At 37.7% G+C, this 22,677-nt stretch overlaps 2 protein-coding genes across 2 annotated transcripts; one reads left to right on the top strand and one right to left on the bottom strand.

The window, feature by feature from the left end:
• Positions 1–1,924: 1,924 nt before the first annotated feature.
• LOC149647068 (putative glutamate receptor) lies at positions 1,925–12,658 on the bottom strand. The gene is made up of 7 exons (XM_089849583.1): positions 12,576–12,658; positions 12,273–12,353; positions 6,634–6,724; positions 5,337–5,498; positions 2,772–2,925; positions 1,991–2,128; positions 1,925–1,929 (listed from the first exon to the last, which is right to left on the bottom strand). Exons 1-7 carry the CDS (start codon positions 12,656–12,658, stop codon positions 1,925–1,927), a joined length of 714 nt encoding a protein of 237 aa, XP_089705709.1.
• Positions 12,659–14,904: 2,246 nt separating this feature from the next.
• On the top strand, positions 14,905–16,287 carry LOC149647067 (uncharacterized). Its single transcript, XM_089849582.1, has 5 exons — positions 14,905–15,040; positions 15,626–15,753; positions 15,818–15,919; positions 15,981–16,082; positions 16,150–16,287. Exons 1-5 carry the CDS (start codon positions 14,905–14,907, stop codon positions 16,177–16,179), a joined length of 498 nt encoding a protein of 165 aa, XP_089705708.1. The 3' UTR covers positions 16,180–16,287.
• The last annotated feature ends 6,390 nt before the right edge of the window (positions 16,288–22,677 follow it).

The raw sequence follows: 22,677 nt of genomic DNA, 5'->3' as shown, positions 1-22,677 counted from the left end.
AGTAACATACCTTAAAATAGTCTTCGATAACGGTTCCTTTCCAAATCCACGCGTGTATTTTATAGGTTGACTGCGCCAACTGTTCGAGTGAATTCATTTTCAGTGGTACAGGTGATATCATCATGCTTGCTCGAAAATGACCAGTAAAAGAATTTGACAAGACTATTACGGCTAACCACCAAACTCCAAACAAAAATCGTTTGAACGCTGATCCAGGTTCCTTGGCTGATGCTACATTCAGGAAAAAGTACTTCAGAATTTTATTCCAAATGCAGAAAACACTTCACAACAAAAACATCTCTGTAAAAATATGCCAAGTTGTTTGGCCGTAAAAAGAAGTGAGATCTAAAATACGGCCAAGTTATTATCTCCATGGTGAACCAACATTTTATTCGACTTAAAACTTCTCAAGAATGTTTTTCTGTCTTGGCATATTTTTACAGAGATGTTTTTGTTGGGATTTCACTCTTTTTTGTACGTGCATGTTTTTGTAGATTTATAGAAGTAGGATTATGAAGTGAAATAAACATTTGTACGAATCAAAACACGCTTAGAACCATTTCAGACGAAATGAAAAGGAAATGAGTAAAAAATTTATTTACTAAAACATTAAGTAAAAAACATAAATTTTACGATAAGAAAGAATCATATTAGTAAAAAATATTAATATTAAAAGACGAAAAAATTAAATTATAATGTCCTATTACGAGGGGATCTAAATTATAAAACCCCCATTTCAGGGGCTAACAGGGGAAAATTCCCGCTTTTGGGACTTTTTCCGTTCTTTTTATGCTAAGTCGTACTTGTATGCCAAATCTTATCATTCCCGAAACACCGGAAGTGCCCTAGAGGTTTAGATGATGACTCTAATTCTAAACTCCCATTTCAGGGGCTAAAAATGGAAAACTCCCTATTCGGGACTTTTTCCTTTCTTTGTATGCTAAGTCCTACTTGTATGCCAAATTTTATCATTCCCGCAACAACGGAAGTGCCCTAGAGGTTTAGATGATGACTCTAATTCTAAACCCCCATTTCAGGGGCTAAAAGGGGAAAACTCCCGCTTTTGGGACTTTTCCCTTTGCTTGTATGCTAAGTGGTACAAGTATGCCAAATTTCATCATTCTAGCACCACCGGAAATGCCCTAGAGGTTTTGATGATGTGTCAGTCAGTCAGTCAGTCTCATAATGTGTCATTTTCACATTGGATTATCACAGAAACCAAATGAGTTAGAAAGCTGGAAGTTGGAGGACTTCCTAGGATTAACACTGTGCCCTTGAGGTGCAAATATGAGTGGTGTACTATTCCCCAGTACCGAGTTACGAGGGGGTGAAAATGAGGCTGAAATGTTTCGGGTAAAGGATTGCCGGTAGTGCACGACAACTTGGCGGGTGCACTGCCGTGCACCCAGATAACGAGCTAGGATTCCTATTGAGTTCTTAAACAAATTTATAGCTTCCAAACTCTGAATTACTATACATAAGTGAATGTCGATTGCTTTCCCCAAAAGGAAGTCTATTGACCCTTTCCAGGTACAAAGGGGGTAGGCAACCCTCAGTATCAGGACATACATGGGGGCATAAGAAAATAATATATAGCTCCCTATAAGTATGAAACTCTCCAATTAAGCGTGTTAACAGCATTTTCTTCCATTGAAATTTGTATAATGTCTCTAATGCCACCTATTAAGAATTTTTGGCAAAATAAAAGATTTTTTATTGCATTTAAATCGTTAGAAAGGTTTTGAAGTTATTATTATGATAATTATAACTGATTAAATGCATGTCAAAATTATCATAATAAATTAATAGATGGCACGAGATTTCATACTTATAGGGAGCTATATACTATTTTCTTATGATGGGGGTTGATGCATTCCCACATCTAGCGTAGTCTCACCAGGGAGGAGAGATTTTAGAAGGAGTGTTAGTCTAATGTTAAAGAAGCAATAATATAAATGGAAGGGGAAAAACGGAGGGTAGGAATTTTTACCTCTATCTCCCTCGATTCTAGCTAACGCGCACGCGCGGGTGACGTCGATTACTACACTACCGCCGGCTCCCACTTCCAGTTCAAAGCCGGTTTTTAAATTTGACGCATACGCGCGGACACTGCGGCGAGGGACTGAGCCTGCGCCGGGGAGAGACGAGTTTAGCCACGAAGCGAACCAAAACTATTCACATTGTAACTGCCTCTCAAATCTCTCCTCCCTGGTCTCAGGATCCAAAAAGCTTACAGCGAAGGCGCCAAAAAGATAGATGGAAAGCAGAATATTCCCCCCTACGTTTTTCACCCTTTGATTCATCGAAATGGTGTATTTCGTCGTATCTCAACTTAGCTTAATGCCACTGCGAAGCCGTCTCAGAAACCGATGCTGAAGATGACTATATCAAGTTCGAAAACTTTTGAATGCCCCCTTCCCCTTTCGCTCCACCTAAAAACTTTATTTCAGCCTCCTCTGCGGGGAGGACCTACCTACCCATCCTTTATTTAGTTTGACCATATTCCTCTTGGAGCGTCTAATTTTTTTCGAAGGGAAAATTCAAGAACTTCTAAGAGGAGGCCAACTGTCGATGTCTTTTCCATTATATTTATTTATGCCTAGTGAAGAATTTCTACCTCCAAACTTTTAGTCCCCATCCTACTTCTGAAAGTATTGGACTCGTGGGGAAGTAATGAAAATTTTCCCATAGAATATTAACGCATCGTATCGCAATAGTTTTTTATTATTTTAATAATCATGACTATGTACTTATGAGAAGAGGATACATACCTTCGCTGAGCAAAGCAGCCATGTACTGAGACACCGCGTTGTACGTTTGTCCCCGTTCCAAAACTAAATAGGGTTCGCCGTTCGGTCGCTTTACAAGAATAACTGAGGAAAGCGTGACTAATATGGCCATTGCAATCAGCACACAAACCCATACCTTTTAAAAAAATAGTAAATCAACAGTTATTTCGATTATATCAGAAACCGATTAGGCTTGACACATGAAATACGTAGCATGTGCCTGGGGGAGCTACACTCTCTAAGCTCCTAGGAAAGAACCTCCCCTTACGCGGAGGGAAATAGTTCAGTAACGCGGCTCCTTGTGATCCATGCGATCCTTCCGCCTTAAGAACCAATTTACCAGGTACATTAATTCGGGAACTATTATAAAGACTGAGCAGGGTGTCTAAAATATTCTTTAGTTGAAGACTTATTAAGTGACTCGGAAATGTTCGGAATTTGAGCTTTTAAACGTTGAATATATTATAAAGACTACCGAACGATACCGCAAATTTGCCTTCCGAGCTTCCCGGTTAGGTCGACGGCGAGGTTGAGTCGAGGTCCCATGCAAGAAAATAGTAATAGCCGTCGCCGATTGGCCTGACATTAAGAGGTTATCTACGGTTAGGGGGCTCATGATTGGTTAAAAGCTTTATTGTTCGTCTGCTTAGTTTTTACTTCGGGAATATCATGAAATCCATGGCCAAACTACAGAAAAGTGGGACTTACGTACTTTATGTGTGAAGCATAATGAGCTTTTGACTATATTAAATAAAACTATCGAAGCATTCCTCAAAATATATGGGAAGCCCTCATATAAGCAGTTCCCTTATGAGCGGATCCCATAATAGAGGTTCTCATAACCGCGGTTTCCCGAAAACGAAGTTTACCCGTTACGGCAGTTCCTTATACAGCGGTTCTCGATAAACGCGGCGTACCGTTACAACAGTTCTCAAAAGAGCAGTGCAACTGAGAAGTCAAATACGATAATCGCATACGATGGAGTATGTTTGGTTATTTGAACGCTTAATTAAGTCTGGTTAAACTTGGTTACTTGTATAAAAAAAGGCTTAAGTGAGGTTAGGTTTGGTAATTTGAACCCCAGTTTCGTTAGGGTTAGGGTCAGTTTAGGTGTTGTTATTCCAACCCGAATATTGTGGTTGTACCTCGTATGAGCAGTTCCCGGTAGAGCTGTTCTCGAAATAGCAACCGCGATTCCAAAAAAACAGCGGTGTTGTTCAAAACTGCTGTTTTAGAAATAGCGGCTGCTGTTTTAGAAATAGCGGCCGCTGTTTTAGAAATAGCTGCTGCTATTTTGGAAATAGCAGTGTTTGTCTTCAGTTTCGAGTATTTCTTAACAATACAGTTAAATGCGTTGTTTTCGAAAACTACCTTTTTCTGTGATCATTTAGTCAGTAATGTGACCTACTAACGGATCGTGTTTTTAAAGTACACTTAAATATTGCACTATTCTTCAGGCTGTATCAGTTTACAATTCTAACACCAGGATAGAAAATATTTGAAGAAAGCTTATTTTATTTCGGAAGTAGATAATTGTAAACAGTAATTTTTTGGAAAAGGCATATTATTATTTGGGAAGTGAATGAAGATAAACAACAATATTTTGGAACAGGCGTAACATTGTTACACCATTTCCAAAATATTACTAACCTAAGTCTAACCAATCAAAACAAAACCTAAAAAACCCAACCGAACCTAACCTAACCTAATACTATTTAATTGAAATAATCAACTTTAACCTAACCAAACCCAACGTAACCTAACCTTACCAAACCAAACCAAACCTAACCCAACCCAACCTAACCTGACCTAACCTGACCTGACCTAATACTATTTAATTGAAATAATCAACTTTAACCTAACCAAACCTAACTTAACCTAAGACTATTGGGGGGTTCAAATAATCAACTTGAAGCTAACCATATCTGACATAGTTCTATTTAAGTTCATATAACACAGCGTATACCATAACAAACAACAGTCGTTTTTCGCATTCCGGTTTTTCTGCTCTTTAGAGAACTGCTGTAATGGTACACCGCGTTTAAGAGAACCGCTGTAATGGTACGCCGCGTTTACGAGAACCGCTGTATCGGTAACTGTTGTAACGGGTAAACTTCCATTTCGGGAAACCGCTATTTAGGGAACTGCTGATATGAGGACCGCTATTATTGAATCCGCTCATACGGGAACCGCTCATCTGAGGGCTTCCCGAATAGTGTTAGGTCAGGTAAGGTTAGCAGCTTTGAACAACGCCGCTGTTTTTATGGAATCGCGGTTACTACTTCGGGAACTGCTCATACAAGGCACACCAAAATATTTAATGTATGTTAGTTGCGGACATGGACAGAAAAGCTAGTAATTTGAATAGTTATCGGGCAAATTTTGAGGGGGTAAAAATGCGGATTGTCTTACCGAACCCAAGAAAAAAACGTCAACGAAAATATAAAAAACTTTTTAACCTTAGCACTAATTCAATGTCATCTGCTCTTGCATAATTTTATTTTCTTATTTTGCTAATTCGATTTGAAAATCGATTTTCACACTAACCTCCCAATCAAAAACCATGACTAATCCCTTTATGTTCGTCGACTGCATGTTGGGTGAGCCTCCAAGCATTATCCAAGAGGCCCTGAAGAACGACTTTAGATATGAAAATGTGAAGCTTCTTTCGTACGATACCATGACGGGAACGATTACCACATCGGCTTCCTGTAAGTGTGAAAAACATGTTTAAAACAAACTCTGCCGGTAAAAAAGTGCTTATCGTGCACATAAACCCAACAAAATTACTTAGAGAAGTTGAAATTATTATTTATTGGTTTGGGCGAGGTTTCAGACCGCGGAACTTTTCATTTCAAAAACATTTCAACTATATCATAAATTTATGATCTACCCTTAAGTTTCTGTGTCTGAATGAGGTCTGTAACCCGGCAACCTATAACCCGTCTCACCCCAACCTAGTATTAATTTATATGAGTACTACCGCCATTGAAGGCTTTCCTTTAGTTTCCTTAGTATAAAACGCGAGAATTTAATAAAAAAAACTCCTCGATTGCCTGGAGGGATTTATTTCAGCAATTTTCTGCACCCAATTCGTGTATGCAAAAGCATCGTAAAAACTTGTTCGATATTTTCTCTGTTTGTCTATCATCAGACTGCTTGATGCGAGTAAAAAACACAGGTCGAAGTTAGTGGGACCTGAACTAAACATTCAACCCAAGAGATTCACGTCACCCCCATATAAACTTCTCTTAGTTACGAGCGGCGCTACCAGGGAAAGAAAATAATGATAGTCTAAGCTTTGTCTATGAAGGGATTTCCACATTAAGTCTGTGGCTTGTTTACAGGTGGTTCCTGCATAGAGGGGTGGTGGCTAGCCCCTATGCCACTGCAGCTAACCGACAGCACCCTATACAAACTATTACCGTTAACCTCTGCAAGTTTTGGTGGAAAGGAGAAACCGGGTTAGACCGCGGAGGAAAACTTCTTTTAACAAGCGGGGAGAGAACTGCAAACTCTACGCAGAAGAATTTGTTCCCAGATTTCACCCTGTGACACAGTCCGGGATCGAGCCCGGGATCCTATTGCTACGAGGCGAAAGCGCTAACCGCTACACCACCCCATCTTCTCATGGTTATATTGCGCCCGATCTCTTGGAAGCGGTGAAGTAAAGGAAAGGGGGCAGAAGACATTCCAAAAAAGCCCTACAGATAAATACTTAAAGCGGATGATCCGCTTTTGACAATTTCCAATCAATTAATTTCATATTAGAAGGTATGATGTAAAAATAAGATCGACGACAGCTGCCTTTTGGAGACAGGCTTAACTACTTTATACAACTCACATTTCTCTGTACTGTTCCTAAAATTCCTGTGAAGTTTCCATCTTCTTTCCTTATACCAAATGAACCCTCTTCATAAAAGAAAAGTTCGTACCTAAATGAGAATTGCAAAAACAACCTATAATTAATAAAAACTGTCATTGTAGACAAAGACGGCAAAGTGTAAAAGATAAGTGTAGAAAATGAATTGCCTGAAGTAACAGATATTAAAATTTTCACTTCGATTATTTGAAAAAATTCTATCTTAGTTTTTTCACCAAATTTTCATTAAACTCAAAATATTTTTCTACATTATTTGCACAAGTATTTTGCTCTACATAGTAGTTCCATAAAAAAGGGTATCTTTTTTTAAGGGATACTGTCTTGATACTAGGTTTTACTTTTGACTAACATAAAGGTTCAAATACTCCAATTTTTATCTCTCCGAGTGACGTATGTCACGGAGAGGTATTACACCGGCCGTGTCTGTGTGTCTGTGTGTCTGTCTGTCAGACCCCACGTGACCGCGTTCGCAGTTTGCGTATCGGAGCAAACGTGTTCCCAATTTCCGGACTGCATTGACAGTTCACGGAAATTTTGGTTTGTCTCCTCTGGCTATTCTACTTGAGTTCCAACACCACCAGCTTTGGTTTTCGTTTACTCCATATGGACACTAGTCTGTACTTGCAAGCTTCCAAGCACAACCATCTTGTGTTCTTCGTCAATTTCACCTTGACACCAGCTTCTATGCACCAGCATCTTCTGTTCTTCGTCAATTCCACATTGACACCAGCTTCTATGCACCACCATCTTCAGGTCTTTGTCCATCCATTCCACATGGACGCCAGTCAGACCATTCTGGCTTCTTTTCCTTCGTCACCGTTTGGTTTCAAGATATACGCGGCGATCGGCTAGGGTTACGAGAAACGTCTAGCCTCCCAATGGCAGGGCTTCCACCATCGGTTCACGCGAATGCGTTTTTATCTATTATTACAATGGAAACGAATCGTATATATACCCCAAAATTTGAAGAAAGCGGGCAAGAGGGGTACCCTTCACTTTAAACGTCAATATTAGGAAAGTTTCGAAAGATAATAGGAACAACTTTATTTTAAACGATTTAACTATTTTTAAAGTTATTTACTGGCGATTAAAATAATTAATATCATTTATATTTAATTAATTATTTAAGATAAACTTATTTCTTTGAAGTGACACAAGTGAGAGTTTATATAGAACGAGTAATGAAGATTGCATCTGAATCGAAACACTACACGCATATCAAAGTTAATATAAAGCGAGTAGGAGGATAAGATCTCTTACAAAACGATAACATTTCCTTTTTGCAGAATATTAAATGGAAATATTTTAAATAATGTTCGGCATTACGATTCTTTTAGTAGTTGTGTAGCTATAAAGCTCTGTTTCATCTCAATATTCCAAGAACATCTTTTGATATTAACATTTCAAATTTGGTGTTTACTTTTTAATTCAGCTTTACTACATTTATATATAGTGTAAACGCAACTATTGATTTCACTACATAATAAGGATTTCAATACTTCGTCTCTCTGTAAGTGTTGAAGCGATTGAGCCTATGAAACAAGATACCCTAGAATTAAACTAGAATTGAACTTGTTTCGTGTCCTCTTACAAGAGGTGTTAACGGTTCAGAGTGAGCCGAAAGTTAAATACACACTTAAGTGATAGATTAGGTCCTCATTAGACTTATGAGAATACGCAGGGAAATGGTAAACGATTAATCCTTTTCAAATGGGCTTCGCGATATCCCGCCAATTTGAGCTACGTATTTCCGGTTTTCTCATTGGCTGGTGAACCCATGGACGAAGTAATACTGAAAAACCAATGGCAGCCCATTACTGCCCCCATTACTAAGCGACAAAACAACCAATGTAAAGCTTACAGCTCCAAAATGAAGGGGGTTACGAAAATGCGGAGTCAAATCCCGGAAAACGCTAGCTAGCTGCTTCCCTCGTTAGAACGTTGATTCCCCCACTATCCGGTTTGCTACTATCTGCCGCTAGAAGGCGAATCAACAAGTACTTTTCAACTTTCTCCATCTGCCATCCGTCCTTCAGTATTAGTTCGTCCATGGTGGACCTGTGTTTGGAAAGTAAATTCGTCTCGACTCGGAGAGGTTTATTTTGGTTTCCCAACTTGTTATATTTTAAAATTGGAAATATTGCCAAGCAGAAAATTACAAAGGCCGTTTGACTGTGATGTAGTTATTAATGTCCAAAAGATATTTTGGGAGCTATACATCACGTTAATTTTGATACTTTTAAAACTTTCAAAATAACGACTACGATTTGTCAAGTTTTCACAGTTTTTTTTTCAACCATTTTCTGACTATTTTATTCTCCTTATAGGACCGAATACTCAAAACTAATTGTAAATTTTTGATATAAAATAAAATGTACACGCGTACTACTTTTAAAATGATGCACATGTTTCATGACAAAATAATTTTGCTAAAGTAATTTTGGTGAAGAAAACTAAGATAAGAATTTTTTCAAATAATCGATGTTTTATGATCATGTCTTCAAAAGTGAAAATTTTAATATCTGTTACTTCAGGCAATTCATTTTCTACACTTATCTTTTACACTTTCCCGTCTTTGTCTACAATGACAGTTTTTATTAATATCTGTTACTTCAGTCTTAATATTAATTCAAATTGTTCAGAAACCTTAGGAGAGTAAAAGTATTAGGGCATTGTGCATACATTAGTTAACGCGTTTGAACTAACCAACCATCTATTATAAAACTGTCATTCCTGACTGCTTGACTTGACAATGAACTCAAATTGCTTTCCCGTCATTTTCACATGCAAATACAGAGGAAGCTGTACATAGTTATACCACAAAAAGATTCCGTACACCTGAGCACCAACGCATGTCATATACTTATCAAGCTCAATTACCAGTCATCTCTAATCTGGCTTAATTACCAGTCGTTGGTAATCTAGCTTAATTACCAGTCGTCGGTAATCTAGCTTAATTACCAGTCGTCGCTAATCTAGCTTAATTACCAGTCGTCGCTAATCTAGCTTAATTACCAGTCGTCGCTAATCTAGCTTAATTACCAGTCGTCGCTAATCTAGCTTAATTACCAGTCGTCGGTAATCTAGCTTAATTACCAGTCGTCGGTAATCTAGCTTAATTACCAGTCGTCGGTAATCTAGCTTAATTACCAGTCGTCGGTAATCTAGCTTAATTACCAGTCGTCGGTAATCTAGCTTAATTACCAGTCGTCGCTAATCTAGCTTAATTACCAGTCGTCGCTAATCTAGCTTAATTACCAGTCGTCGATAATCTAGCTTAATTACCAGTCGTCGGTAATCTAGCTTAATTACCAGTCGTCGGTAATCTACCTTAATTACCAGTCGTCGGTAATCTGGCTTAATTACCAGTTGTCTTTAATCTAGCTTAATTACCAGTCGTCGGTAATCTAGCTTAATTACCAGTCGTCGGTAATCTAGCTTAATTACCAGTCGTCGGTAATCTGGCTTAATTACCAGTCGTCGCTAATCTAGCTTAATTACCAGTCGTCGCTAATCTAGCTTAATTACCAGTCGTCGCTAATCTAGCTTAATTACCAGTCGTCGCTAATCTAGCTTAATTACCAGTCGTCGGTAATCTACCTTAATTACCAGTCGTCGGTAATCTGGCTTAATAACCAGTTGTCTTTAATCTAGCTTAATTACCAGTCGTCGGTAATCTAGCTTGATTACCAGTCGTCGGTAATCTAGCTTAATTACCAGTCGTCGGTAATCTGTCTTAATTACCAGTCGTCGCTAATGTAGCTTAATTCCCAGTCGTCGCTAATCTAGCTTAATTACCAGTCGTCGCTAATCTAGCTTAATTACCAGTCTTCGGTAATCTAGCTTAATTACCAGTCGTCGGTAATCTAGCTTAATTTCCAGTCGTAGGTATAATCTAGCTTAATTACCAGTCGTAGGTAATCTAGCTTAATTACCAGTCGTAATCTTGTTAAATCACCTTTATTGTTACTGTCTCTAAGGCAGTTTTCCTTTTCCAACTTTACTTGTTAGCTAGCACAAACTTAGGTCCCCTTGTTTTCTACCCACTACGAAAATTGGACCAAATAGGCTTAACCGTGCTAACATCATAAACTGACTCTCATCCATGTCAGATTGGAATGGTTTTGAAAATATGGAATTAAACATACTTAAACTTAAATCTAATTAATGAAAATTGGAAAGCGGAAAATCTAAATACCAGGCTTTCGTTTAAAACCGTTTTCAAGTCAAACAACCGAATAGTTATTGCATTACGGCTGCCACAAAATGGTTATTTGTAAAATATTTTCCCATGTTATTTCTATGGAAAAGTTTCGAGGTTTTCGTCAAAATCTATGATTAATTTTATTGAAATGAAAACCACCCTTAGCAACTTTCTTTTTTATAAAATAAACTATTAAGTGGATCTCTTTCAAATTTTAACCATATAATGAGGGCCCGAATTGTAGTTCTGTGGAATTGTTTCAGTCAGTATGAAGTCTTATCTAAGAGAGCTACCGCTCTCATAGAATTGACTGCGACAGATAAGTTCAGAATCTATATCGGTAAACAAATATCTGAAACAAACTGATTGAAGGATTTATGAGGTGAAACTGCTTCAAGAACGCGTTCCAACGTTTTCTCTAACGCGACTCAAGGGTAATAACACTAATAAGTAGGAAAGATATTTTTTCAAACCCAAGCCTAATTAGAAATGTAAAAAAGCTTCCTTCCGTGAGTTTTAACCGATTTCACTGACATTAAGCACAATGTCTATGCCGTATTCTTTAAGGGTTTTTCTCTTCTCTATTTTCTACTACGTTTAGAAATTAAGGTTCCCAATTTAGTTAAATAGTTGTTGAAATTGGGCCAATTAAAGTTCGCCACAAAGAATATATCGTCTACGGATTTTTTTTGTCTCAAAACGGAATGGAATCAATGGATAGCATTCAAAAAATGCTGGGGAAAATGTCTGGCAGCATTGCACCTCCGAAAATTTAAGTTTCACCGCCGAGAATTGAGCAGCCACTGTAGCGGAAGCGTTTCTTCAATATTATTTATTAAAGACAGGGATAGATGCAATTTTAGAATGCGGAATGGAAAACAGAGTAATCTGGGTGCCCGTCAAAGTCCCGCTCCCCCTTCCCCAGGACGACAGAGGTAAAAAGGAATTACGTATTTTTCGCCGTCCCCTTCAGCAACGTTATCAAAACGTAGTTTAAGTGAGCCAATAAGATAATTTAAACTTTTCGTTACTTGTTGGAGGGATGGACTCTTTACTGGGCTATGAGTCGGACTGAAGTAAATACTAACCGTTCTCCATTCCTGCTTCTAAAATTGCATCTATCCCTATTAAAGACCATTTAAGGTGGAATTCATAAACGTCGGAAGCAACGCAATTTAGTACAGGCAAAGGCAGGGCGTCGTGCGTAAAAGGCACCTTACGCACCTTAAGAGTGAGTTTATTGGAACTTAAAAAAAACAAAACGAATTTCAACGTAAGCTGTTTAAAATTAAAATTTCAACATAGCAAAACCAGTCACGTGATTTAGCGTTTTTTAGGAGTGCCCTTCCTTTAATTTTGAAAATCATCTGTTCATGTTGCTCGAGGTAAACATTACCTGATTTTCAAAGATTTTATGATTTCTCGCATCATATTTGCCAGGGGACCGTCAACGTCATTCAAATCTGTTGCGTTTTTTCTGAACACAATCCAAGGAGGAACCTTTGAAATCAATTTAAATGTACTATTATTGAAGAAAGACTATGAAACATTTACACTGAGCAAGCACGCCCCGTATCTAATGACAAAGCATAGATCTAATTAGACTAATTCTAAGGGAATATACAAGATGTTTCTGATAAGTCTGGCGTAAATTAAGGGGATATTCAATTTTGGCGATTTTAAGTCGAAAATGTTTTACAGCATTTTGCCGCCCGGGTATGTCACTGTTATCGAGTTGTGATTGGAGTAATTTAGGGATGACCCCTTCATTAAATTAGCCATCATCGTCTTTGAGTAACTTCATTAAATTTAAGGGGTCATCCGTAAAACACTCCAATCTTTACTTTAAAACAGTGGCCCTTGTGGAAAAATGGAGATAGAAGTTACATTTTCTACTCGTAATTTATAATTATTATAACTTGCTACCGGTTTTTACCTCTCCGTGTGACGTAGTCCAGGAGAGGTTCTGTAACGGCCGTGTCTGTCTGTGTGTCTGTCTGTCTGTCCGTTGTTACACCCACGTGACCGCGTTCGCAGTTTGCGTATCGGAGCAAACGTGTTCGCCATTTCCGAACTGCTTTCACAGTCACGGAAGTGCCTCCTCTACTTGAGTTCTCACACCACCATCTGCTGCTCTTTGTCCATCCCACACGGACACCAGTCTGTTCTTACTGGCTTCTAATCACCACCATCTTCTGGTCTTCGTCCATTCGACTTGGACACCAGTCTGTACATACTGGCTTCCAATCACCACCATCTTCTGTTCTTTGTCAATCCCACATTGACTCTAGTCTGCACTTACACTGACTTCTAACACCACCATCCACTGCTCTTCCGTTTATTCCACATAGACACCAATCTGTATCATTGGCTACTACTCCACTATCATCGTTCGGTTTTAGGATATACGCGGCGATCAGCTAGGGTTACGAGAAACGTCTAGCCTCCCTAAGGTGGGATCGCCACCAAAGGTTTTCGCAATTGCGCTTTCTCCTTACTATTATAATGGAAACGAATCGTATATATACCCCAAAATTTGAAGAAAGCTTGCAAGAGGGGTACCCTTCACTTTAAACGTCAATATTAGCAAAGTTTGAGATGATAATAGGTATAACTTTATTTTAAACGATTTAACTATTATTAATGTTAATTATTGAAGATTAAAATAATTAAAAATAATTATATTTATTTAAATATTAAAGATAAACCTCTCGTGCAAAGAGAGAGATTATCATTGCCTCCTATATCTACCAAGGCCCGTGCATGCGATATATTTCCTTCATTGCCTCCTATATCTATCAAGGCCCGTGCATTGTGAAATATTTCATTCATTGCCTCCTATATCTATCAAGGCCCGTGCATTGCGATATATTTTTCAAAACAACAACAAAAATGGGAAGCTCCTCTCAGAAACATAATAATTTCTTTTCTCTGTATATGAAATGAAAATATGGATAATATTGCGCTCCTTCTTTAATGGTATGAATCCTTGCCTGTCTATTAATATTTTACGTAGGAGTAATACGTTTTTAGCGAAGTCTAGAGAGCATAAACATAAGCGAGTTTGTTTCGGAAAAAAAATACTGCTTCCAATAATGGGTTTATACTCCTTGTTACTGTTGTATAGAGTAATCATGATAAAAGCTTAAACAATTGCGAGAGGACAGACCTTTTTTATCCTCTTGTTTTATTCTTAATAAGAATATAAAACATTTATTTTGTATCAAAAAATATTTTTTGGTGCTAAGATTGCTTTAAAAAAATCCAAACGGCTAGGCATTGGTGAAAAAGACAATGATATTTTTCAAATCTAATGAGATAACGCCCTCATAGTTTAAAATTGCCCTTTTTTATCCGCGGGAGCCATTCTTAATGAGAATTTCGAAGCTAGTAGGTTGTCAATTAAACTACCGGTATATTATTGTTGTTGGAAATTGGATATTAAGTCAAATTAAGTGGTTGTAAAGAGCCAGCAGTTTTTTTCCGCTTCTTTTTGTGAGTATTTGATTTTTGTATGTAAAATGGAGGAAGATAATGTTGAGAGTAAGGATGAAATGCGGAAGCGCAAAGCGCGGGAAAGGATGAGGGCAAAAAGGTCGACGTTTTCATTGGCTACTTAAGGTTATATAATCTTCTCGACACGGAGAGGTAATATTTTGGTTTTCCCAACTTGTATTATAAAGTGATCGTTATGAAGTGTGTGACAATGACAATGGGCAATTGAGAATTCTCAATGATGGAAAATTCAAATTTCTTTTATCGAGGTATTGTCTAAAATATTTTATCACCTTTTGTGTCGATGAAAAAGAAACAACAATAAAATTAGACTATATTACGTGACATAACTGAGAACAATTGACATATTCAAAAACAATGGTGCCATTATCAAAATTAACCCTCGTTGACAACGCAGTCGTTGAGAACTTAAAATCCTTTGAAAGCAAAAGTTTCCATCAAGAACCTTTAGTCAACTTTGAAAGGCGATCACCATGATCTTCCTAACTTTCCCTCTGTTCTTCGCGATGATAATGCTAGCTGTCGGTCAGTATTCTCCAAAAGTGTATCCGTGTAATAAAACGGACGGTACTAGTTACAAACGTGTCGACATAGATATATTGAGATGGAAACAATACGAGCAATTTAACAGGCTTTGCGATAACCACAGTAAGTTTCAGCCAAAAATAATAACTCTTTCTTCCAATCCTTCTAATTTTTCAAAATAAGAGTAAACGTATACAGGGTATTTCTTATTGTTATATTTAAAAGGTTACGTGTTAGCTGGTAGTCAAATAATCACGAACTTTATTGTTAAATAAATAAGTTACTTTATTAGTTTAAACAGGAATGTATGGAGGGGCTGGAATGGCTAAGGGGGCTCTCGTTGTACCCTTGATGGTGGAAACATATGGCGAATCCTTTTTTATTTTGAAAAGTGTAGCTCCTCTCCCTACGTCTGTTTAGCTGTCTACCGAAGGCGAAAAATGTCATGACTCGTTGGCACAAGTGACCTTTTAGATTTTTTAAAGTTAAATGCGCTGATTCGCAGCCGATTCTCTCAGCCTAGGGAGAGGACCAAGGGTAGAGAGTGGAGAATTATAGCAAACAAGGTTTTTTGGCAGCCAATGAATGAATGAAAATAATTTAAGTGGTAAATACGATTTTTACGTCACGCTATGACTTCACTAGTGTAAATTAAGCCACGCCAGTTGTTTCCAAGATCATTTCACGCCGATTAGGATTTGACCTTAGCCATTCCAAGCCCTCAAAATCGCAAAAGTAGAACGTCCGCCTTAATTTATGCCAGACTTATCAGAAACATCTTGTATATCCCCTTAGAATTAGATCTATGCTTGGAGAATTTGAAAAATAAGATCTTGGTAAGTATGAACTATACATTTTAGCAGATATATTAATTAAGTAATTTGTCCACTTAACGAGCAGGAATCTAATCCCGAAGCCGACACCTTATGCTTGAACGATTACAAGCTCGAAAGAGATTTCGCTGGACAGTGTCCTGAAGCCCTTCGTATCATAAAAACAGAAGCAAGTCAAAAATTAACTTCTCGCTAACTAAATTTTAATAACCGCGAATCTTTTCGCGCAGCCTCCTAAGCTTGAAAATAGCCCAATATTTTGTTGCATCCTTAAAGTAATTGACGTAATACCAAGGAATAAACGCAACGCCCTCCTGAATGCCGTTCATTATGTAAGTAAACGCGAGACTTTGCGAAAAGTAAAAAAAAGGCCTTTTAAAACTTGTATCATTATTTCAGGATTGTCAAAGGAAATACATTGGAGGTTAGTGTAATATACACACTCTAACGTAAAACATGGAAATAATTTATCATTTCTTGGAAGATTTACGAAATTGTTTATTTTTGCTTGGCATTATGATAATTAAAATTTCAAAACTGAAATATTAATTGGTATTTATTTTAGTTTTATAGCACTATTTCCAATACATATTTTATCAAGCTTTATATCGACGAAAAAAACATTACCATCCATAAGTAGTAAATCTATGTATAGATTTACTACTTGGTATTTTATGGGTCTGTGTGTTTGCCTGAAAGTGGAGGAGGTATAGAAACCGTCACCGTTGACGTCATGCATAATTTATTTCATCTTAAAAACCACGTGACATTGACGTATTTTGCGACCTGCGCCGCGACTCCCGCTGAACCCGAATGTAAACAAGATGCGTCACCTGAACGAGTAGATCTAGTATTAAGTTCCAACAGAGAGAATTTATAATAGGGAGTGGATACTGAGGAATATTATGTAGCTCAAAAATCACGTGATCAACAAAACTGGCCAGGTCTATTTCCGGTGTAATTTTTTGTGGCCCATCCCTCTAGGGTGGGTCTAGAATGTTGCGGGAGGGTCTAGGGGAGATGGACACTACCTTTTTAGGGAAAGGGAAACATCTGACTTAAAAAAACTCCAAATGGCGCCAGTCGCACTCGAAATCGCGAACCCTTATTGGGTAATTGTACAACCAACAGTGATTGAGGGCAAACTTTAAAATTAAAGGAGAATCATGTGACCGGAAATTTACCTGGCCAGTTTTAGCGTCGCAGCCTACTTGTTTGAGCTACATTGTATTTAGCACTGTCAAGGGCAAGAGCTTTCACTCCCTATTATAAATTCTCTCTGGTTCCAAAATAGGCGGAAATACTTGGAGACTCGCTTTCAGATTAGAACTCGATATTAGGCCTATACTATTCTCACAGGGTGGAGTAACAATTTAATTCCTTGCACTCTTCACCAGAGTTATACAAAACCAGAACATCAGTTTCCCTATACGCAAAGGCTTAGGTTTAAGAGAAAGTAAACGTCTTCTTTTCTCGATATTATAATAGCAATCGTTTTCAATACTGAATTGCGAGCTACACTTACTTCTAAATCGCCGACTTGATTTACAGTTGAGGAAATTTCTGCTTCTAAAATGGCATAAACGTCCTTAACGGAAGTTCTCGCACTTCCCGGCCATTTCCGAGCCGAAACTGATGCAAACGACAGCTAAAAAGGTCATGATCTCGACCAGTCTGGGAAATAAGGATATTTTTTATGCTAGTCCTTGGGACCAGTGACCTCCCTAGTGTCCCAAATAATAAACTGGTCTCAGGACTAGTCCCAGCCTTTGTTCTCCTATTTGCAATTAATAATCAAAATCATAGATATGTATAAATACTAAGTATTATGGATTCCCATCTCTCACCTTCCACAAGGCAAGAGGTTACTTTCAAATAAAAAAACATCCAATACATTAAATCCATTATGTAATCTTATCTAAGGGAGCGGCAGCCATTAACTTCGTAATTAAAAAGTGCTTTGATATTTCAAATGACATTGATATGAATCCCAATCTCTACAGTGTTTATAAGATCCGTGATTTGGATTTTAGTTACGTATCATTAAACGATATATGATAATTTACAAATATTCAACTTTTTTCAATAGTCATGGGGCAGAAATGAGAAAATTAATTGCCCAAAAAATGCGACAACCGGTACTCCGCTACGGAGGAACTTGCAAAAGTACCGGTGTAATCACGGATCAGGTAAGTTGAATATTATTATTTTCCCATTGTAACGCGCTTACAGATTATCGGCCGTGATTTCCCCCCTTTTTCTTTCCTTCTGGGAGATTCTTAGCCGGGCACCTTGTTCCGCGCACATAGTCATCGGGCGTCGACTGTTTTAATTTTCGGTAAAGGCTTAATGCGTCGCGCTGCAATTTTTTAGTGCTTTAACGGAACATATATCATTATTTTATTTTTTATTAATAGTAAATTATGGTTCCTAGATAAAACTGAAGCAAAGGTATTGGCTTTTAACTCTATCCCTTCACCAAAAACTCTAGTAGATAAGTGTTTAAGATGGATTAAAGCCTGTGGGAGGGTCGAATTAACGCCCGATAAAATTAAAAAATATCTCTACATGTGCAGTGAACACGTATAATTGGAGGCGTTGGTTCAAAGGCCTAAGCTAGCATCAACAAGTTGGGAAAACCAAAATATTACCTCTCCGAGTCAAGAGGTCTACTACTGCAAACTTATTTACCTAGATATGGAATTATTTCTCTTTTTTTGAAGTAAAAATTTACAAATTATTGAAGCAGTATTCCAAGCATTGCGAATATATATAGTAAAGCAAACGACATTTTACATCAAATAAGGATAAATCTTGGACACATGGAAATCAGTCAATGGGGAAAAGAACAGGAAATGAAGTGTATAAATTTTGGAGAGATATAACCTTTATGTGTTTGCAAAGGCCCAATTGTCTACGCTTCAGCTGTTTACCCGTGTTATGCGTGTTAAGGTTAAATAGCACCAAAGCTGATTTGTGGCTAAACGCACTGAAAGTCTTGCGCACCATAAAAAGAATGAAAACTCCGTAGCTAATACCCGTTTACCATCAGCCCTTTCACTGGTCTAATTGCCACCATGATCTTTTCTTCGATTATTATATCTACACCTCATTATTTAAGCGTGTATTTAACTTTCGGCTCACTCTGAACCACCCATAGTTTACTACACCCTGGGCCTCAATTACTTACTCTTTAGTTCACTAGGCCTATTACGGATAATACTTTATAACCGACAGTGTGTAAGCCTTAGCGTTCTTTTTGAAAGTTGAAATAACTAAAGCAAGGATTATTCTATATACAGATGTAGTATAGCTTAAATATTATATAAACAGCCATTTCAAATAATAATATTAAAAAATGTCCTTGGAATATCAAAATGAAACAGTGCTTTCAAGTTACAAAACTACTAAATGCATCGTAATTACGAAAAATACTTCCACATATTCACTTTATATTATGGAAAAATGGAATATTAAGGTTCTGTATGATTTCTTAACACATCAACACAAGGCTAACTGCTAACGCGACGCACTAGTGTAACAATGGACGGACACACATAGACAAAAACATAGACTGCTTTTAACTCTTTCCGTATTAATTTTGAGTTGAGAAACAAGATTATCTTAAATATTAAAATAAATATAATTAATATTAAATATTTTCTTCGTTAGTTGTTCGCCTTATTGAGAGTTACATCGTTTTGATAAAGAACAATTAAACATTCTTGAGAGGCTTGACTAATATTGCGTTTGAAATGAAGCATACGCCGGTTGCTTCCCCTTACTCAAATAGGTAGTATATAAGGGTGTCGAACTACAGTTAAAAGCAAGAACAACCGCAATTGCGAAAACCTTTGGTGGACAACCCACCTTAGGGAGGCTAGACGTTTCTCGTAACCCTAGGTGATCGCCGCGAATGTCTTAAACCAAACGATGACGATGGAGTTAGAAGCCAATGAGACAGATTGGTGTCTATGTGGAATAGACGGAAGACCAGTAGATGGTGGTGTCTAGAAGCCAGTATGTACAGACTGGTGTCCAAGTGGATGGACAAAGACCAGAAGATGACGGTGTGAAAACTCAAGTAGAGGAGCCATTTCCGTGACTGTGAAAGCAGTTCGGAAATGGCGAACACGTTTGCTCCGATTTGGAAACTGCGAACGCGGTCACGTGGGTGTAACAACAGACACACACACACAAACACACAGACGGACACACACGATCATTACAGAACCTCTCCGTGACTTACGTCACTCGGAGAGGTAAAAACCCGCAATTTTTTGAATTGGATTTGCGTGGTCACGTGATGCGCGTAACCAATGTAACTAGGTGCGCGTGCGGAGAGGCCGAAGCCTGAGCTATAAGAATGGGCAGTCGAAGACTCCCTCACCCCCTATATCCTCCTAGATTACTGGAGCACTCAACAAATAATACACATTTTCAAGTTGACTAATAATGAATAGCGCGAATTTATTCTTCGTGAAATTTTCTCGTGAATAGGCAGGCTTACGATTCATTACTATTGCCGAAGCAGCGCGCCATATTGCAGTAAAAGTCAATAATAAAGCACACAGAGACGCGCTGTGGTCAAGCACTTCTATAAGGTAATTAAATATTGCTCCGATATGGAGAAATATTCCTGAAATGTAATCGTTCTTTCAGACTTGCCCTAAAGAAAAAGTGTTTGCCCACTTTTGCGGTGATTAAGGATGAGGTCTTTATAATGTAATGTATTTAACCAGGGATAGATTTTTTTAAGACGGAATGGGTAACAGGGTTATTCGGGTGCGCGTCCAAGTCCACGACCCCCTTACCCGTGACCCCTTCGTCTGCCAAGTTGGAATGGGCTCGGATTTGAAATACGATTTACTTCTCTTCGTTGAAGTTATAGTGATGCTGTAAAAGTCTTCATAGATATTACAACACGAACAGGTTTTAACAAAACACTAAGCTCTCAAAACTCCTGGTTATTCACTAAGCCTTGGTTAACTTCATCAAATCCGCTTACAAAATGATGAGGATAGTAGACATGATTGGATTTAGAAAGAATTAGCGAACACTTTTCACCCTTACAGATGTACTCCAAATCCAAAACATCGGCACCAAATTCACTAACTACCTTCTTAATTGCTATTAAAAACAATTCCCGAATAATTTCCGGACCCTCGCTTTTAGACGGCTCCATTTTGAACCCCTGTGAAGACGCTTATCTGTACAACGCAAGAAGGGTCGTAGTCATAGCGACAGAGGTAAACAGGAATTACGTATTTTTGGCCGTCCTTGTCAGCAACGTCACCAATACCTAGTTTTAGTGAGCCAATAAGATAATTTAATTTTTTGGTTACTTGTTGAAGGAAGGGGCTCCATACTCGGCTATGTGTCGGACTGAAGTAAAGGCCAAACGTTGTCCATTCCGTCTTAACAAATTAAATCTATCCCTGATTTAACTCGAAGACATTAAAATTAAATAAAATACGCATTTGAAAACTATGAGCCGTTTTGTTTGCAATAATTAAGGATAAAAACTTATAAAATACCATCAACAGATCTAGGTGATATATTCCGCCACGGAGTAAGTTCATGTTTGTTCCGATATCTTTTAAGATGGGGAAATAATCTTGAAAACTTCATGATTCTTAAAAAATTGCGATTAAAGTACTATCTTTAATATCCGTATTTAAAGTTGAATCCAGTATATATTCCCTATAATTTAATGTATTTAACTCGAAGAGATTAGAACAAAATATACGCATTTGAAAACAGTTAGCCATATTTTTTAATAATAGTAATAACGAAGGGTGACATATTTGGTCGTTGAAATTCTTATTATATACTTTCGTTTTTTATATATGTTAAAACTAGGTGTTACCCGCGGCGTAGCTCGCGTGTAATAAGAACTTTCATCAAAATGATACAAAGAATGGGTAGATTTTACTGATGACTAATATTTTTGTAGCACCCTAGAAGCGAAGGCACTCGGCGTTGCCCGTCAGCCCGTCGGAACATTTTTTATTACTTTTCACGCGGACATTATTCCATAAAGAAGGTTTTTTAGTTTTTGGCCGCCATTTAAAAAGATGGCAACAAATCGAACCCAAAAGACCATTCAGCCCGTCTATAGGTTAAAGGAAACCCGTTTACTAAATATCTGTGAAATCGGTTGAAACGCGCGGACTTTGTTGCATAGAGAAGAAATTTTACATTTCTGGGCGCCATTTTTTAAGATGGCGGCGGATTGGAAAAATCTTTCTTAGTACGCTCCTACTACTCATGAGTAACGTTCCTGCAAATTTTCAGCCTTCTAGGGCAAGCGGTTTGGGCTGGGCGTTGATTATCAGTCAGTCTGTCAGTCAGTCAGTCAATCAGTCAGTCAGGACTTTGATTTATATAGATATAGATAGATGATAAGACTACTTAGTTAAGCTGCACTCAGTAGCGTCGCTAGGGTTTGAAATTTGGGAGGTGCTAAATCTGGGCAAACTATTTGAAAGCTATTATAAGAATTTAATATAAAAAATTGCATAATGGATTCATTGGAAAATGTGTAGACCTTTAAAACTCTCCGTAAATTTTTCTCAACGTAAAATTATTCGTATTTTAGAGATACACTACCTTTTATTGATAAAGACTACGGAACATATTAAGAAGGATTTTCACTCGTCTTAGGTCTATTTTTAGTTTTGGTTAGCTTTTAGTCCACACTATTGGGACTCCGTTCGAAAGAACATGAAACATTTTACTAGTCTCCATCTGTTTTTTTAAAACTTGATAAAATATGTATTGGAACTAGTGTTATAAAACTAAAAGAAATACCAATTAATATTTCAGTTTTGAAATTTTAATTATCATAATGCCAAGCAAAATTAAACAATTTCCTAAATGTTCCAAGAAATGATAAATTATTTCCATTTTTTACGTTAGAGTGTG

This window comes from Phalangium opilio, unplaced genomic scaffold (assembly GCF_054372755.1).
Source record: "Phalangium opilio isolate 3A_F unplaced genomic scaffold, DU_Popi_V2 ptg000089l_1, whole genome shotgun sequence".
NCBI lineage: Eukaryota > Metazoa > Arthropoda > Arachnida > Opiliones > Phalangiidae > Phalangium > Phalangium opilio.
Note: the sequence above shows the minus strand (reverse complement) of the source record. Positions and strands in the feature narration are given on the sequence as shown.

Excerpts from the sequence above, each read along its gene's own strand:
- LOC149647068 (XM_089849583.1), bottom strand. The coding sequence starts at position 12,658 with ATGGCTAATTTAATGAAGGGGTCATCCCTAAATTACTCCAATCACAAC. Across the intron at positions 2,926-5,336 it reads TCATGGTTTTTGATTGGGAG|GTATGGGTTTGTGTGCTGAT; the intron begins GTTAGTGTGAAA and ends TTTTTTTAAAAG. Across the intron at positions 2,129-2,771 it reads GGCTGCTTTGCTCAGCGAAG|GCTCAGTCCCTCGCCGCAGT; the intron begins GTATGTATCCTC and ends TCCCCGGCGCAG.
- LOC149647067 (XM_089849582.1), top strand. The coding sequence starts at position 14,905 with ATGCTAGCTGTCGGTCAGTATTCTCCAAAAGTGTATCCGTGTAATAAA. Across the intron at positions 15,754-15,817 it reads ATTTGAAAAATAAGATCTTG|GAATCTAATCCCGAAGCCGA; the intron begins GTAAGTATGAAC and ends CTTAACGAGCAG. Across the intron at positions 15,920-15,980 it reads TTCGTATCATAAAAACAGAA|CCTCCTAAGCTTGAAAATAG; the intron begins GCAAGTCAAAAA and ends CTTTTCGCGCAG.